At 47.2% G+C, this 19,391-nt stretch overlaps 1 protein-coding gene across 2 annotated transcripts in view; it reads left to right on the forward strand.

The window, feature by feature from the left end:
• Positions 1-19,391, forward strand: part of POMGNT1 (protein O-linked mannose N-acetylglucosaminyltransferase 1 (beta 1,2-)) — a 129,415-nt gene that overhangs the window by 15,683 nt on the left and 94,341 nt on the right. For both annotated transcript variants that reach the window (XM_069735870.1, XM_069735871.1), the window contains exons 6-7: positions 17,481-17,594; positions 18,808-18,925. In XM_069735870.1, coding sequence (XP_069591971.1) covers positions 17,481-17,594; positions 18,808-18,925 — 232 coding nt within the window. The remainder of the gene's footprint in view (positions 1-17,480; positions 17,595-18,807; positions 18,926-19,391) is intronic.

Consider the following 19,391-nt stretch of genomic DNA (forward strand, 5'->3'; position numbering starts at 1 on the left):
CTGTTGAGGAGTCTTAATGTCACAGGGTAAAGGATAAAACGCAGGCGCAAGAGATGGCCGGCGTAGAAGACGAACTAGGAACTGCGCTCATAAACTAGCTGATTAATTGAGGGGCGCATGCGCCGGTAAGCGCATTCAGATAACACCGACCAGGACCTGAGGTCAGGTGATAGAGGAGCCGAATAGGCTAAGAGTATGTATGTGCGGTGGCTCTAATACACGGATGTGTATATCTAGGCACATAAAAAGGAACGGGGGACATTGGTGACAAAGTACGATGGGAACATGTACCAAGTCGCCCTAAGAGCGCAAAGATAATGCAATAGCCTGGGATATCCAGGATAGCATTAAGGAGCCGCCAGCTTAAGGGAACATGCGCAGATGCACTATTGCACAGAGTTGTTATTGAGGGACGCTCAATGGTAAAAAGGGCCTTGAAACCATTTAAAATACCGGATAAACTATTCTGAACACAATATCAGATCTTTGTGATAGGTGTTGAAACATCTGAACTAAGTGTATGAGTGCAAATGCACCATTGCACAGAGGTGTTATTGAGGGACGCTCAGTGGTAAAAAGGGCCTTGAAACCAATTAAAGAGTATTCCTAACACTATTCTGAACACAATATCAGATCTTTTTGATAGGTGTTGAAACATCTGAACTAAGTGTATGAGCGCAAATGCACCATTGCACAGAGGTGTTATTGAGGGACGCTCAATGGTAAAAAGGGCCTTGAAACCAATTAAAGAGTATTTATAGATCGCTTAAAGTACTGAAAAACTATTCTGAATGCAATATTAGATCTTTTTGATAGGTTTGAAACATTTGAACTAAGTGTATGATTGACACAAGTTGAAAGGAAGTGATGACAGATTGGAATCTAGGTGCCTCCCCCTCCCTTATTTAATGATAACCAGATTGGACAAGAGAGGGACTGCCTTATCCTCACATGGAGGACGCCGCTGAATGAGGTTATGTCTGCCACTGCAGAATACCTCCACTAACCTGGACATTTAACCTGGACATTTTATTCCCCTGATGAACCCCCGTAACGGGGAGGGAAACGCGTTGGGAAGAGAAAGAGGACATATCATCCAGGGTGGTTATACTAACTAAAGGGCTTCATTAAGTAGGCTCAAACTTGGGGACTGCCCTTGTTAGGGCGGGAGTCTTATACACGGGGCACGACAGGGAAGATAGCTTTAAACCCTTCCCCCCCCACCTACCTATATATTTTTTTTTTTTTTTCTTTTCTTCTCCCCCCCATTGGAAAAGGTTTATTGGTCTCCATCCCATGCCGTGCTCTCAATAAGCACAAGAATCTACAACAAGAAGAGAGACAGCAATTGGGTGAGATCATGCCATTTTTCTTGTCTAGTGCACGTTTAAACATGAGCACCTAATTGTTTTTAAAGTACACATAATTTTAGAGGTATACATATTAAATGTTAAGTTTTAGAGTCTAGTGGCTGGCTATGCTGGGTTGTTACTTGTGTATATAGAATCATCAGAACGATTGCGTTTAGTCCTGACGAGTCCCCCACACGTAGGTTTCTAATACCATGTGGTGGGGGCACGACGTGGCTGCCAGTATACTGTGTGACGCAGCTGGTTTTCGGTAAGAGAGTAATAATACTCTGTTCTCCAATACTAGCAACAAACGTTATGTGGCACCCCTAGGGGTATTTGCCACAAAAATAGTTACTGACAGTAAGTACAAATACTAAAATAGCAAGACTGCACTACCACCTCCGGCCAGAAGGGGGAGCTCCAGAGACTCCCCTTGATCCATTCTGGTCTGAGAGAAGAAATGGCAGTTGGGCTAAAGAGCTGATAGTGAGAGGTCATACAGCTGAATTTCTAACAGCCCTACGACGGTTTCCAGGCCCAAATCACCGGCCTGAGGAGAAAAGGGACAGAGAAAAAGGACATTGTGAGAACCGGGTAGCATTAATCACTACCCAGAACAGGCGCAAAGACGGATACCGGATCCGTGGCTGTATTCATTACATATAATACAGCAACCGGAAAAACGTGAGGTGATATCAGCTTCACTAGGGTCGGACGCAGCAACAGACACAGAGTTCAGCGGTACTCCTGGAGGGGGTAAACCGATAAAAGGACTCGGGTTGCCCGTCGAACCAGGACCCAGAGGGGACAGATTGGGCCGGCAGCCAGTTCACATACAGCAGCAGGGCCACACAGAAACTGCGTACAATAAGAGGCGAAGACCCCGGCAGGGTCAAAGTAACTCAGAGTTCCCATACAGACTCCGGTGACAGGACTGGTTGTAAATCCTTTTATGTTGAAGTAAACTGGTTAAACATTTCAGTGCCTCAGTCTTTCATTTGGACAATAGCCATCTATCCAGGATCGGGATCGTCACTGCTGGGAGAACCTGCTGCTGATCAAGTAAGTGCCTGTCCCCTCACGATACCCCTTACACTGTGCATTGCCTGAGGCCACAGCACCGGGTCAAACCACCTGTGACATCCCCCTCAAGAGACAGACCCCATTGGTCCGGTGCTGGGTATCCCGGTCTCCTGGGCGTCACAATTGGCGTCACGAACAGGATCTAGCCAGCCCGTATACCGGGTATTGTGTGCCGTGATTGGAGTCCAAAATTGTGAAAACTTGGATGAAAAATCTTGAAAATTGACTTTATTAAAGAAAAATCCATTCCCCATTGAAAACTATTGAAAGTGACTTTTCCCCATTGGTTATAATGGAGTAAAGATGGCCGCCATCCCCTGAGGTAATCACCTCATAACCGTTAGGCACGAGACTGTTAATTGAGCTACGCCATCACCTGAGCCCCAGTCTAACTGAAAAACTTCAGAATCCGCCATTACAGAGCGCGGTGGTGGGAGCAGCAGGGGGCGTGTCATTGTGGGCGGCACCAAGCTGAGCGCTCTGACGTCAGATCAAGGGGAAAACCGATCCTGCTGCACAGCGGAACGAATCTACACTATCCCGACGGAAGCGGAGGACCGGACGGGTCCGGATTAACTAAGGGGGCACAGTATGTCGCAGCACGGAGACGCCGCAGCATCCGGCGACGCTAATGCAGCTGAAAGACAGAGTGTCGATAGAGAGTCCGGTAGCGCAGCGGTGCAAGGAGCGGCGCCCATCATGCCGGTGCTGATGCCATATACCCCGGGTGGCCCATGGCTTCCAATGTATGAAGGTGAGCCTAATACCCTTGACGATTTCAGAGAAAAGATGCTGGCCCATTTTGACATGTTCCCTGTGGGTGAAGTTCAGCGTGTTAGTCTCCTGATGATGCAGTTAAGTGGCCATGCTAAGCGAGAAGTCACAGCATGGGCAGCTGATCTAAAAGGCACTGTTGAACGCATATTTGCTGGATTAAAAGCTACATTTGAAACCACTGCCAGCAGCAAAGCTAAAGTACGATTCTTTAATTGCAAACAAAAAGTTAATGAGGGCGTGAGAGACTTTGCCTTAAACCTGCAGGAAGCCCTTAAATCACTTACACTGGCTGAACCCATTTTTAACACCGGAGCGGATAAACTGCTAAGAGATCAATTTATTGAGGGACTCTACACCCCTTCTCACCGGGGGCATGTGAGCATGCTTGTTTTTAAGAACCCTGAATTGACATTTGCCCAATTAAAGGAGAGCGCTATACGTCTCCAGCTGGCAGAGGCACCTCGGGATCAGGAGCCTGCGCAACTCATGGCAGAGGCTCCTCAACAACATGGAGTACCAGTGACATCAGCTATGTCCGGGGCCATTGCTAAGCCCCTGGGGCCCAGTACTAATGAGGCTCTTCAACAAAAGCTTGACTCTTTAACTGATGTTGTTGCTTCAATGGCTAAAACCATGCAGGAGATGAGAGGACACAAGATGGAGTTGGCAAACTGTAGAGAGGATGTTCCATGGATGAGACCCCGGAGATACCCGACATGGAGAGGACGACCCCGCGACCGCTACCAACCAGATGGACAGCCCATTTGCCGCCGTTGCCAGCAGCCAGGCCACTTTGCACGAGATTGTGATTTAAACGGGAATCCCCTGGGAATGCAGGCCGCTTCACAGGAATGAACTTTCAAGGCCCAACACCCTGGCACGACAGGTACATCGGAGGACGACCCATTATCCCTATCGTGCTGGACGGAATTCCCCTCAACGCTTTGCTGGACACAGGTTCCCAGATTTCATCTATACCGTATATCCTTTATAAGAGGTACTGGGCTGATGCAGATATTGATAAAGGGCCCTCTGATGTTGAACTAGATATATGGGCCAGTAATGGTAAGTTGGTACCGAAACTAGGATTCAGGGAGATGACCATAAAGATTGGTAAAGTAGAATTGAAGAAACAGGGTATAATTGTTGTTGATGTTGACCGGCGGAACTGTGAACCAACTGTATTGATAGGAATGAATGTGTTAGAGAACTGCTTTTCCGAAGTCATTTCTGTCTTACAGCAAATTGCTGAAACTGCCCAATCCTACCAGCAGAGAGTTCTCCGGAGGGAAATAAAAGTATTGATGTTAAGGCAACAGGTAGAAGTTGCAGGTGGAGAAATCGGCAGTGTGAGGGTAAGTGATCCAACATCTATTGTAATCCCACCAAAAACAGAAATGCTGGTATAGTGTAGAGCAGCCATTGGTACTAAGGGACGAGATTATCAAGCCTTAATAGAACCAGTGTACACCGACAGCAGGCCCACTATACTCACAGCACGAGGGATAGTCGAGGTACACCGGGGACGAGTGCCGGTACGACTTTTGAACTGTGGAGAGGAAGAGGTCACTTTGCCAAGGTATGCTACAGTGGCAAAGCTATATACTGTTGACAACAATGCCATCACAACCATTGAGCCCTTAGAACCAACCTGTCAGGTGGAAGGCAATGGCTCAGATGGAGAAATGGAGGATTGGTGCCAACAGCTACACGTGGGCATAAATTCAACACCTACCCATCAAAAACAAGGGGTGTATAGGCTAGTGACGGAATATGAACAAGTCTTCAGTAAACACCCATTGGACTTCGGACGGATAGAAGGGGTAGAACACACAATCCCCACCGGTGACCATCCCCCAATAAAAGAAAGATATAGACCCATACCGCCCGCTCACTATCAATGTGCAAAAGATATGCTGAGGGAGATGAAACAGGCTGGGGTAATAAGAGACAGCTGTAGCCCCTGGGCGGCCCCTCTAGTGATTGTAAAAAAAAAGGACGGAACCATGAGAATGTGCGTAGACTACCGGCGGATTAATAACATCACCCATAAAGACGCCTACCCCTTGCCTAGGATAGAAGAGTCCTTGACCGCTTTGAAATCTGCTAATTATTTTTCCACCTTAGACTTAACAAGCGGGTATTGGCAAGTCCCTGTGGCTGAGAGAGATAAGGAAAAGACGGCATTCACCACACCAATGGGTCTAAGTGAATTTCCAGCGGCTGATGGAATGCTGCCTCGGACACAAGAACTTCGAGACCGTCCTCCTGTACCTAGATGATGTGATCGTCTACTCAAAGACTTATGAACAACACTTAAAAGACCTGGCAGAAGTGTTCGAAGCCTTATCCAGGTATGGCATGAAAATCAAGCCATCCAAATGTCACCTTCTCAAGCCAAAGGTACAGTACCTGGGACACATTGTGAGTTCGGAGGGAGTAGCACCGGATCCCGAGAAAATAACCGCCATAAGGGATTGGCCAAGACCTACCAGCGCAAAAGAAGTGAGGCAATTCCTGGGATTGGTGGGTTACTATCGCAGATTTATAAAAGGATTTACCAAGTTGGCAGCACCCTTGCAAGACGCCTTGGTAGGGCAGACGAAGAAACCTTCAAACCGAAACCCTCCTTTTCAGTGGAACGACGAAAGGGAAGACTCCTTTGAACAACTAAAGAAGGCACTAACCGGAGAAGAGGTTCTGGCATACCCAGATTACCATCAACCTTTCATCCTCTACACCGATGCCAGTAATGTGGGACTAGGAGCGGTGCTGTCACAAAAGCAAGAAGGTCGGGAGAAAGTCATCGCCTTTGCAAGTAGAAAGCTCCGGCCTACTGAAAGAAATCCAGAAAATTATAGCTCCTTCAAATTGGAACTACTGGCAGTAGTTTGGGCTGTGACTGAACGTTTCAAACACTATCTGGCCGCTGCAGAATTTATTGTCTATACTGACAACAATCCGTTGACCCACCTGGACACAGCCAAATTAGGTGCGTTAGAACAGCGATGGATAGCCCGGTTATCTAATTACAACTTCATAATCAAGTATCGAGCAGGTCGCAAGAATGGAAATGCCGATGCCCTATCCCGGATGTCTCACTTGAGAGATGTAGAAGAAGAAACGGGGGAGCTTGAAGAAATTGAACTACCAGCCTTCCATCATCCCAAGGCGAAAAATCATCAGTCAAGTACCTATCAGAAACAACAAGAGGTGAATTTTAATCCGTTAGCACACCATAGATGGGCTGACACCCAAGACAGCAATCCGGCTGTGAAGTTGGTGAAGGAACTGTTAACTGAGCAAAGTGCATGTCCCGATGAGGATGCCCCAGAAGAGACGCATCAACTCTGGAAAGAGAGAGGCAAAATGTTCCTGTATCAAGGGAAGCTCTGTAGAAGGTACACCAATCTGAAAACACATGAATTGGTTTGGCAGATTATCGTGCCTAAACAAGATGTGAAGATGGTCCTCGAAGCTTACCATAATGGTGCTGGTCACTTCGGTTGGAAAAAGTTAGAAGTACTTCTAAGAGAGAGATTTTATTGGGTCGGGATGAGAAAATCAATCGAACAGTGGTGCAGAAATTGTGGCCCGTGCAACCTCAGAAGAAACGATCAAAAGAACCAAAGAGCACCACTGCAGCCCATAATCACAAAACAACCACTTGAACTTGTAGCCATAGACCACGTGAAGTTAATACCAAGCCGGTCCGGCTATGTCTACACCTTGACCATCGTGGACCATTATTCACGCTTCTTGGTAGTAGTACCCGTAAAAGATCTGACAGCAAAAACAGCAGCCAAAGCGTTCCAAACGTACTTTTGTAGACCCCATGGATATCCGGAACAGGTTCTCACCGACCAAGGTACAGCCTTTGAATCAGAGATCTTCAGAGAATTCTGTAATATGTATGGTTGCAAAAAGATCCGGACGACGGCCTATCATCCACAAACGGCTTATGCGAGAAGATGAACCATATTGTAATAGACCTACTAAAGACTTTACCTGAGACAGAAAGGAATCAATGGCCAGAGAAATTGCCTGACTTGGTGGATCTGTATAATCATGTCCCGGTGAGCTCCACCAACTGCACCCCAGCTTACCTTATGCGTGCAAGACCCGGCCAATTACCAATCGATCTAGAAATGGGAATTCTGAAACCAGACGCAGAAGTTCAAGACTCCAATTGGGATATCATATGACAAAAGCAGTATCACCAAGTGCAAGAGAGTGTGGAAAGAAGCCTTCAGCAAACTAGAGAAAGACAATATTGTGCAGTTTCACCTGTCTTTCACTAGGGGGACTTGTCAGGGAGTCACAAAAACATTGAACTTTAGGAAGGCAAAGTTTGAACAGCTTAGAGATGCCCTTAATCTGGTAGACTGGGACAATATCCTCAGAAATGAGAATACAGATAATAAATGGGAAATGTTTAAGAACATCCTAAATAGGCAGTGTAAGCGGTTTATACCTTGTGGGAATAAAAGGACTAGAAATAGGAAAAACCCAATGTGGCTAAACAAAGAAGTAAGACAGGCAATTAACAGTAAAAAGAAAGCATTTGCACTACTAAAGCAGGATGGCACCATTGAAGCTCTAAAAAACTATAGGGAGAAAAATACTTTATCTAAAAAACTAATTAAAGCTGCCAAAAAGGAAACAGAGAAGCACATTGCTAAGGAGAGTAAAACTAATCCCAAACTGTTCTTCAACTATATCAATAGTAAAAGAATAAAAACTGAAAATGTAGGCCCCTTAAAAAATAGTGAAGAAAGAATGGTTGTAGATGACGAGGAAAAAGCTAACATATTAAACACCTTCTTCTCCACGGTATTCACGGTGGAAAATGAAATGCTAGGTGAAATCCCAAGAAACAATGAAAACCCTATATTAAGGGTCACCAATCTAACCCAAGAAGAGGTGCGAAATCGGCTAAATAAGATTAAAATAGATAAATCTCCGGGTCCGGATGGCATACACCCACGAGTACTAAGAGAACTAAGTAATGTAATAGATAAACCATTATTTCTTATTTTTAGGGACTCTATAGAGACAGGGTCTGTTCCGCAGGATTGGCGCATAGCAAATGTGGTGCCAATATTCAAAAAGGGCTCTAAAAGTGAACCTGGAAATTATAGGCCAGTAAGTCTAACCTCTATTGTTGGTAAAATATTTGAAGGGTTTCTGAGGGATGTTATTCTGGATTATCTCAATGAGAATAACTGTTTAACTCCATATCAGCATGGGTTTATGAGAAATCGCTCCTGTCAAACCAATCTAATCAGTTTTTATGAAGAGGTAAGCTATAGACTGGACCACGGTGAGTCATTGGACGTGGTATATCTCGATTTTTCCAAAGCGTTTGATACCGTGCCGCACAAGAGGTTGGTACACAAAATGAGAATGCTTGGTCTGGGGGAAAATGTGTGTAAATGGGTTAGTAACTGGCTTAGTGATAGAAAGCAGAGGGTGGTTATAAATGGTATAGTCTCTAACTGGGTCGCTGTGACCAGTGGGGTACCGCAGGGGTCAGTATTGGGACCTGTTCTCTTCAACATATTCATTAATGATCTGGTAGAAGGTTTACACAGTAAAATATCGATATTTGCAGATGATACAAAACTATGTAAAGCAGTTAATACAAGAGAAGATAGTATTCTGCTACAGATGGATCTGGATAAGTTGGAAACTTGGGCTGAAAGGTGGCAGATGAGGTTTAACAATGATAAATGTAAGGTTATACACATGGGAAGAGGGAATCAATGTCACCATTACACACTGAACGGGAAACCACTGGGTAAATCTGACAGGGAGAAGGACTTGGGGATCCTAGTTAATGATAAACTTACCTGGAGCAGCCAGTGCCAGGCAGCAGCTGCCAAGGCAAACAGGATCATGGGGTGCATTAAAAGAGGTCTGGATACACCTGATGAGAGCATTATACTGCCTCTGTACAAATCCCTAGTTAGACCGCACATGGAGTACTGTGTCCAGTTTTGGGCACCGGTGCTCAGGAAGGATATAATGGAACTAGAGAGAGTACAAAGGAGGGCAACAAAATTAATAAAGGGGATGGGAGAACTACAATACCCAGATAGATTAGCGAAATTAGGATTATTTAGTCTAGAAAAAAGACGACTGAGGGGCGATCTAATAACCATGTATAAGTATATAAGGGGACAATACAAATATCTCGCTGAGGATCTGTTTATACCAAGGAAGGTGACGGGCACAAGGGGGCATTCTTTGCGTCTGGAGGAGAGAAGGTTTTTCCACCAACATAGGAGAGGATTCTTTACTGTTAGGGCAGTGAGAATCTGGAATTGCTTGCCTGAGGAGGTGGTGATGGCGAACTCAGTCGAGGGGTTCAAGAGAGGCCTGGATGTCTTCCTGGAGCAGAACAATATTGTATCATACAATTATTAGGTTCTGTAGAAGGACGTAGATCTGGGTATTTATTATGATGGAATATAGGCTGAACTGGATGGACAAATGTCTTTTTTCGGCCTTACTAACTATGTTACTATGTTACTATGTTACAAGAGCGAACTTTCAACCAGAATGCTCTAGCGACCCCATTAAGACCGGGTGATCAAGTGCTCAAGAGAAACCGTCAAACCAATAAACTAGACAATCAGTGGGAAGCCGTACCCTACACAGTTTTACCAACAAGAATGGATAATCCTAAAATGTGTCTCATTAGCAAAAACGGAGGCTTAACATCTGTATTAGTGTCAAGAGACAATCTTAAATTGTGTCCGGAAGCATTGAAAGAGCCAGAAATTGTCCAGCCAGAACCAGAAGTTATTCAACCCATGCAGGTCCAACCAGTAAAGGAAAAAGAAGAGGAAATGTATCACACCTGTATAGGAGACTTTCCCAAAACCCTACTAACATACCATGGTGCAGTAGTGGTTCCCATGGTGGCCTTTTATCCAACACCGAACCCAATACCAGAAGTCCCAAGACAGGAAGAGGCTGACCCCATACTACGGGAGGTTCCAGGCCAAGAAGAACAGATTCCTGATCAGAGTAATCCCATTCACGGTGGACTTGCCAACTCCATAGTCATGGAATTATCTTTAGCAGAGCGGGCAGATACTACATCCGCAGTAGACAGTAGTACACCACACGAAGAGATACTGCTATTACGTAGATCACAGCGTAGTACCCAGGGTCAATTACCGGCCAGGTATGCAGATTACCAATTATAAAACTATAGTCATTGTTATCATTCTGCAACGTTTAAGCCCAGTACCTACAGAGACTTGTCTGTATGAACTTCTTGCATATTCTTGAACTTGTTATCAGCCCGGAGGCACTAAATCAAAGCTCCGGAAAGACTGCTTTTTGAACTTTGCTTTTTGCTCTTTTTGAACTTTCTTTAGACTTTATATTGACAACTTCGTTGGAAAAATGGAACTAAATTCCTGGACACAAAGTGCAGTGCCTTTCCTAGTACCTTCAAGGATAGGACTGTATTAATGAACGCTATTTGAAGTGACTTTTTACAGAACTCTATTTTTGTTTCCTTGAGTGGTTTTTGTAACTTTTCATTTTTAAGACTCTGTACATATTAATTGTTATTTCAAAATGTTATCGTCCCACAGTCCCGGAGTACTGTTCTTAACTAAGGGGGAATGTGGCACCCCTAGGGGTATTTGCCACAAAAATAGTTACTGACACTAAATCCAAATACTAAGATAGCAAAACTGCACTACCACCTCCGGCCAGAAGGGGGAGCTCCAGAGACTCCCCTTGATCCATTCTGGTCTGAGAGAAGAACTGGCAGTTGGGCTAAGGAGCTGAAAGTGAGAGGTCATACAGCTGAATTTCTAACAGCCCTATGACGGTTTCCAGGCCCAAATCACCGGCCTGAGGAGAAGAGGGACAGAGAAAAAGGACATTGTGAGAACCGGGTAGCATTAATCACTACCCAGAACAGGCGCAAAGACGGATACCGGATCCGTGGCTGTATTCATTATATATAATACAGCAACCGGAAAAACATGAGGTGATATCAGCTTCACTAGGGCCGGACGCAGCAACAGACACAGAGTTCAGCGGTACTCCTGGAGGGGGTAAACCGATAAAAGGACTCGGGTTGCCCGTCGAACCAGGACCCGGAGGGGACAGATTGGGCCGGCAGCCAGTTCACATACAGCAGCAGGGCCACACAGAAACTGCGTACAATAAGAGGCGAAGACCCCGGCAGGGTTAAAGAACTCAGAGTTCCCATACAGACTCCGGTGACAGGACTGGTTGTAAATCCTTTTATGTTGAAGTAAACTGGTTAAACGTTTCAGTGCCTCAGACTTTCATTTGGACAATAGCCATCTATCCAGGATCAGGATCATCACCGCTGGGAGAACCTGCTGCTGATCAAGTAAGTGCCTGTTCCCTCATGATACCCTTTACACTGTGCATTGCCTGAGGCCACAGCACCGGGTCAAGCCACCCGTGACATCCCCCTCAAGAGACAGACCCCATTGGTCCGGTGCTGGGTACCCCGGTCTCCTGGGCGTCACAGTTACATCTCAAAAATCAATCTGTGACTTCTCAGGAAAACCAGGAAATTGGAGATTCCAGTCATTGTTGTTTAAATATTTGAGAAAAGACTGGCATCATCCTCCGGGCATCATCCTCCGAGCGTCATCCTCCGGGCGTCATCCTCCGGGCGTCATCCTCTGAGCGTCATCCTCCGGGCGTCATCCTCCGGGCGTCATCCTCCGGGCTTCATCCTCCGGGCGTCATCCTCCGGGCGTCATCCTCCGATCATCATCCTCCGGGCGTCATCCTCCGAGCGTCATCCTCCGGGCGTCATCCTCCGAGCGTCATCCTCCGGGCGTCATCCTCCGGGCATCATCCTCGGGCGTCATCCTCCGGGCATCAACCTCCGGGCATCATCCTCGGGCGTCATCCTCCGGGCGTCATCCTCCGAGCATCATTCTCCGGGCATCATCCTCCGAGCATCATCCTCCGGGCATCATCCTCCGGGCATCATCCTCCGAGCGTCATCCTCCGGGCATCATCCTCTGGGCATCATCCTCCATATCTTTCAGCACAAAGACAGATCATCTATAGGTCGTCCATCCACACCAGATTGTCTCTGAATAGATTTGAAGATATGTAGATAAACTTCTCCTCCCAAGTCGCCATTACAATATTAGCGAGTGAAGGGGAGAATTTCGCTCCCGTACTTACATCACTGGTCTCCAAAAACAATATGCAATAATTATGACTCAAGAGGAATTTAGTTGCTAAAAGTAAAACGTCACCTAAAACCTGTGAATAGCGGCGACATTTCCTGAGACAGAAGGATAAACATTGGAGAGCTAATTGTGGGGAATAGAGGGATACGGACTGATTCCATCACACGAGAACCATGTGAAGCCAGACTCCCACCTAAAAGCATCCATCATGGTAACCCCTGCCTTCATGTCACGTGTATGGCTAGGAGCCAAAGACACTAGTGGCTGGAGATGGGCATCCACGTATCATGGTGACCCCTGCCTTCATGTCACGTGTATGGCCAGGAGCCAAAGACACTAGTGGCTGGAGATGGGCATCCACGTATCATGGTGACCCCTGCCTTCATGTCACGTGTATGGCCAGGAGCCAAAGACACTAGTGGCTGGAGATGGGCATCCATGCATCATGGTAACCACTGCCTTCATGTCACGTGTATGGCCAGGAGCCAAAGACACTAGTGGCTGGAGATGGACATCCACGTATCATGGTGACCACTGCCTTCATGTCACGTGTATGGCCAGGAGCCAAAGACACTAGTGGCTGGAGATGGGCATCCACGTATCATGGTGACCCCTGCCTTCATATCACGAGTATGGCTAGGAGCCAAAGACACTAGTGGCTGGAGATGGGCATCCACGTATCATGGTGACCCCTGCCTTCATGTCACGTGTATGGCTAGGAGCCAAAGACACTAGTGGCTGGAGATGGGCATCCACGTATCATGGTGACCCCTGCCTTCATGTCACGAGTATGGCTAGGAGCCAGAGACACTAGAGGCTGGAGATGGGCATCCACGTATCATGGTGACCCCTGCCTTCATGTCACGTGTATGGCCAGGAGCCAAAGACACTAGTGGCTGGAGATGGGCATCCACGCATCATGGTAACCACTGCCTTCATGTCACGAGTATGGCCAGGAGCCAAAGACACTAGTGGCTGGAGATGGGCATCCACGTATCATGGTAACCCCTGCCTTCATGTCACGAGTATGGCTAGGAGCCAGAGACACTAGTGGCTGGAGATGAGCATCCACATATCATGGTAACCCCTGCCTTCATGTCACGTATATGGCCAGGAGCCAGAGACACTAGTGGCTGGAGATGGACATCCACGTATCATGGTAACCACTGCCTTTATGTCACATGTATGGCCAGGTGCCAGAGACACTAGTGGCTGGAGATGGACATCCACGTATCATGGTGACCCCTGCCTTCATGTCACGAGTATGGCCAGGAGCCAGAGACACTAGTGGCTGGAGATGGGCATCCACGTATCATGGTGACCCCTGCCTTCATGTCACGAGTATGGCTAGGAGCCAAAGACACTAGTGGCTGGAGATGGGCATCCACGTATCATGGTGACCCCTGCCTTCATGTCACATGTATGGCCAGGAGCCAAAGACACTAGTGGCTGGAGATGGACATCCACGTATCATGGTGACCCCTGCCTTCATGTCACGTGTATGGCCAGGAGCCAAAGACACTAGTGGCTGGAGATGGGCATCCACGTATCATGGTGACCCCTGCCTTCATGTCACGAGTATGGCCAGGAGCCAGAAACACTAGTGGCTGGAGATGGGCATCCACGTATCATGGTAACCCCTGCCTTCATGTCACGTGTATGGCTAGGAGCCAGAGACATTAGTGGCTGGAGATGGGCATCCACGTATCATGGTGACCCCTGCCTTCATGTCACGAGTATGGCTAGGAGCCAAAGACACTAGTGGCTGGAGATGGGCATCCACGTATCATGGTGACCCCTGCTTTCATGTCACGTGTATGGCCAGGAGCCAGAGACACTAGTGGCTGGAGATGGACATCCACGTATCATGGTGACCCCTGCCTTCATGTCACGTGTATGGCTAGGAGCCAGAGACACTAGTGGCTGGAGATGGACATCCACGTATCATGGTGACCCCTGCCTTCATGTCACGTATATGGCCAGGAGCCAAAGACACTAGTGGCTGGAGATGGGCATCCACGTATCATGGTGACCCTAGTGGCTGGAGATGGGCGTCCAACACTCCGCCTTTCACCCACCAGTCCCCGCCACTATGGGCCTCACAGGAGGTGGAAATGTGTTTTTATGAATTTTTGGTAGGGAACGATACACGGGAATGACAGGGTGCTCCAAATAGCAATATTTTTTTATTTTTTCGTTCAATGCTCCCGTTGTTGCCCCTTCCTGGAGTAAATGTAGAAGTTCACTGTTAAATCTCACTGTAGGATTTTCCTTTAATTCCAAATAAACATCCGGATTCTCTAGATCTCTGAGGTTCAGGATTTTGCACAGTCCAGCATTAATCACCACAATCGCCCCGACCTTTGTCCGCATTTTTAATTAGAAGATCTATATTTTGTGCTAATTGATCTATCGCTATTTTTTCTTTTTGGATTTTTTTGTTGTATTTTTCCTCAGTTCCATCAGTTCCAATTTAACAACCTCTTGACCTGTCTCCAGGATCGCTGGTCCTGACTTCAGCGGATAATTAGATGTTAGGAACTTAACCGACTGATCCGCAGTCGTATCCAAGTCATATAAATCATTTAATGTCCTCTGTTCTTCAAACATCAGTAATTCATCGTCTTCCAAGGAAAGTTCCATGTTCGGCTTGGTCTCGGCACTTTCCAGAATGCTCTTCTCTTTAATATCGTGGCATTTTAAAGCTAAGTTCTGTGCAAACCTGTTGATCTCCATAATGGTTTGGTGCACGCTGAAGTCTTTAGTAGGGAGAAGCCCAATCCCTGTGATAACTGATATCGGGGCTGGGGAAAGCACATAGCTGGATCGGTTCCAAACTGGGTATTTGGCGTTTCCAGCTTCCCCCGTGTCTGGTAACCCCCTCCATCAAAGCTTGCGCCCCCTCTTCTCCATTTTTTTTATACTACATTTGGGGTCTTAATTCAGTTCTCATTTGGACCCGGAGGAAGACACATGTGGTGTCCAAACATGGCGTCCATAAGGGATTGAATGTATGCAATATTGTTACTGAAGAAATCTGGAACTTTTAATGGATAAATAAAAGGTATATTTTACTCTACCATTGGACTGAACGCTGGGGAAACAAAAAGGTTTTTATATACAGTGGGGCAAAAAAGTATTTAGTCAGTCAGCAATAGTGCAAGTTCCACCACTTAAAAAGATGAGAGGCGTCTGTAATTTACATCATAGGTAGACCTCAACTATGGGAGACAAACTGAGAAAAAAAAATCCAGAAAATCACATTGTCTGTTTTTTTATCATTTTATTTGCATATTATGGTGGAAAATAAGTATTTGGTCAGAAACAAACAATCAAGATTTCTGGCTCTCACAGACCTGTAACTTCTTCTTTAAGAGTCTCCTCTTTCCTCCACTCATTACCTGTAGTACTGGCACCTGTTTAAACTTGTTATCAGTATAAAAAGACACCTGTGCACACCCTCAAACAGTCTGACTCCAAACTCCACTATGGTGAAGACCAAAGAGCTGTCAAAGGACACCAGAAACAAAATTGTAGCCCTGCACCAGGCTGGGAAGACTGAATCTGCAATAGCCAACCAGCTTGGAGTGAAGAAATCAACAGTGGGAGCAATAATTAGAAAATGGAAGACATACAAGACCACTGATAATCTCCCTCGATCTGGGGCTCCACGCAAAATCCCACCCCGTGGGGTCAGAATGATCACAAGAACGGTGAGCAAAAATCCCAGAACCACGCGGGGGGACCTAGTGAATGAACTGCAGAGAGCTGGGACCAATGTAACAAGGCCTACCATAAGTAACACACTACGCCACCATGGACTCAGATCCTGCAGTGCCAGACGTGTCCCACTGCTTAACCCAGTACATGTCCGGGCCCGTCTGAAGTTTGCTAGAGAGCATTTGGATGATCCAGAGGAGTTTTGGGAGAATGTCCTATGGTCTGATGAAACCAAACTGGAACTGTTTGGTAGAAACACAACTTGTCGTGTTTGGAGGAAAAAGAATACTGAGTTGCATCCATCAAACACCATACCTACTGTAAAGCATGGTGGTGGAAACATCATGCTTTGGGGCTGTTTCTCTGCAAAGGGGCCAGGACGACTGATCCGGGTACATGAAAGAATGAATGGGGCCATGTATCGTGAGATTTTGAGTGCAAACCTCCTTCCATCAGCAAGGGCATTGAAGAGGAAACGTGGCTGGGTCTTTCAACATGACAATGATCCAAAGCACACCGCCAGGGCAACGAAGGAGTGGCTTCGTAAGAAGCATTTCAAGGTCCTGGAGTGGCCTAGCCAGTCTCCAGATCTCAACCCTATAGAAAACCTTTGGAGGGAGTTGAAAGTCCATGTTGCCAAGCGAAAAGCCAAAAACATCACTGCTCTAGAGGAGATCTGCATGGAGGAATGGGCCAACATACCAACAACAGTGTGTGGCAACCTTGTGAAGACTTACAGAAAACGTTTGACCTCTGTCATTGCCAACAAAGGATATATTACAAAGTATTGAGATGAAATTTTGTTTCTGACCAAATACTTATTTTCCACCATAATATGCAAAAAAAATGTTAAAAAAACAGACAATGTGATTTTCTGGATTTTTTTTTCTCAGTTTGCCTCCCATAGTTGAGGTCTACCTATGATGTAAATTACAGACGCCTCTCATCTTTTTAAGTGGTGGAACTTGCACTATTGCTGACTGGCTAAATACTTTTTTGCCCCACTGTATATATATATTTATACTCTTTAGAGTTTATAGTCTTTTATATTCATTAGTGCTCGTTAGTATGTGTGTGTGTGTGTGTGTATATATATATATATATATATATATATATATATATATATATATATATATATATTTATACATATATATATACATATATATATACATATATATATACATATATATATAGCACCATAGTGGTGGGAGGGGCCTGTGCTGATACGCTCTGCCTTCATATACGGGATAAGCGTCACTCCAGCTCTAGTGGACCCATGTGACTGGTGGCGCTGCGGGGCCTCGCACACAGTAATTTACTGTTCTGTCCACAGGGCCACGTTATGGCTAAGAGGGTGTTCGACACGTACTCCCCTCACGAGGATGAGGCCATGGTCCTGTTTCTTAACATGGTCGCCCGGGGTCGTATTCTCATCTTCACAGTCAAGGTGATTTTCTGAGTTTTCTACTGTCCTGCTGCTCATACGTGGCCGAGAGCTTCTGTCCTGGCTGCAGCACTGATCCAATGAAATGAGCCCTCCCCCGTCCTGGCTGCACCACTGATCCAATGAAATGAGTGCTCCCCCCCATCCTGGCTGCACCACTGATCCAATGAAATGAGCCCTCCCCCGTCCTGGCTGCACCACTGATCCAATGAAATGAGCCCTCCCCCGTCCTGGCTGCACCACTGATCCAATGAAATGAGCCCTCCCCCGTCCTGGCTGCACCACTGATCCAATGAAATGAGTGCTCCCCCCCATCCTGGCTGCACCACTGATCCAATGAAATGAGCCCTCCCCCGTCCTGGCTGCACCACTGATCCAATGAAATGAGTGCTCCCCCCCATCCTGGCTGCACCACTGATCCAATGAAATGAGTGCTCCCCCCCATCCTGGCTGCACCACTGATCCAATGAAATGAGTGCTCCCCCCCATCCTGGCTGCACCACTGATCCAATGAAATGAGTGCTCCCCCCCATCCTGGCTGCACCACTGATCCAATGAAATGAGTGCTCCCCCCCATCCTGGCTGCACCACTGATCCAATGAAATGAGTGCTCCCCCCCATCCTGGCTGCACCACTGATCCAATGAAATGAGTGCTCCCCCCATCCTGGCTGCACCACTGATCCAATGAAATGAGTGCTCCCCCCCATCCTGGCTGCACCACTGATCCAATGAAATGAGTGCTCCCCCCGTCCTGGCTGCACCACTGATCCAATGAAATGAGTGCTCCCCCCCATCCTGGCTGCACCACTGATCCAATGAAATGAGCCCTCCCCCGTCCTGGCTGCACCACTGATCCAATGAAATGAGCCCTCCCCCGTCCTGGCTGCACCACTGATCCAATGAAATGAGCCCTCCCCCGTCCTGGCTGCACCACTGATCCAATGAAATGAACCCTCCCCCATCCTGGCTGCACCACTGATCCAATGAAATGAGCCCTCCCCCGTCCTGGCTGCACCACTGATCCAATGAAATGAACCCTCCCCTTCCCGGCTGCACTGGTGACAGCTCTTTCTTCCTGTAAGTCTCCTTCATGGGGTTTGCAGCAGCTCTTCAAGCATCGCTGCTGCCAGGCGTTTCCATCGCCTCTTAACACTCAGAAATAAGAGCTGCTGCACAACCTCTTCTCATCCTGGTTATCGTTTTTTTGTGTGGCAGGATGAAGGCTCCTTCCATCTCAAGGACACGGCCAAGAACTTGCTGAAGAGTCTGGGCAGTCAAGTAGCACCAAGTCTTGGCTGGAGGGACATGTGGACATTTGTGGTGAAAAAAGGAGGTAAATCCATCCCTGCGGCATCTGCTGCTGCGGTGACTTCGTCGTCTGCTGCTGCGGTGACTGCGTCTGCTGCGGTGACTGCGTCGTCTGCTGCTGCGGTGACTGCGTCTGCTGCGGTGACTGCTGAGTCTGCTGCTGCTGTGTTTGCGGCGTCTGCTGCTGTCGGCTTTTGCTGTGGTGATTGCGGCGTCTGCTGCTGCGTTGTCTGCGGCGTGTACTGCTGTGTCGACATTTGCTGTGGTGACTGTGGCGTCTGCTGCCGAGGGACTGCGACGTCTGCTTTTGTGTCGGCGTTTGCTGCTGTCGGCGTTTGCTGCGGCGTCTGCTGCCGGAGGGACTGCTGCGTCTGCTGCTTTGTAGGCGTTTGCTGTGGAGACTGCGACGTCTGCTGCCGGGGGACTGCGACGTCTGCTTTTGTGTCGGCATTTGATGCTGACATTGGCGTCTGCTGCTGTCGGCGTTTGCT

This window comes from Ranitomeya imitator, chromosome 8 (assembly GCF_032444005.1).
Source record: "Ranitomeya imitator isolate aRanImi1 chromosome 8, aRanImi1.pri, whole genome shotgun sequence".
NCBI lineage: Eukaryota > Metazoa > Chordata > Amphibia > Anura > Dendrobatidae > Ranitomeya > Ranitomeya imitator.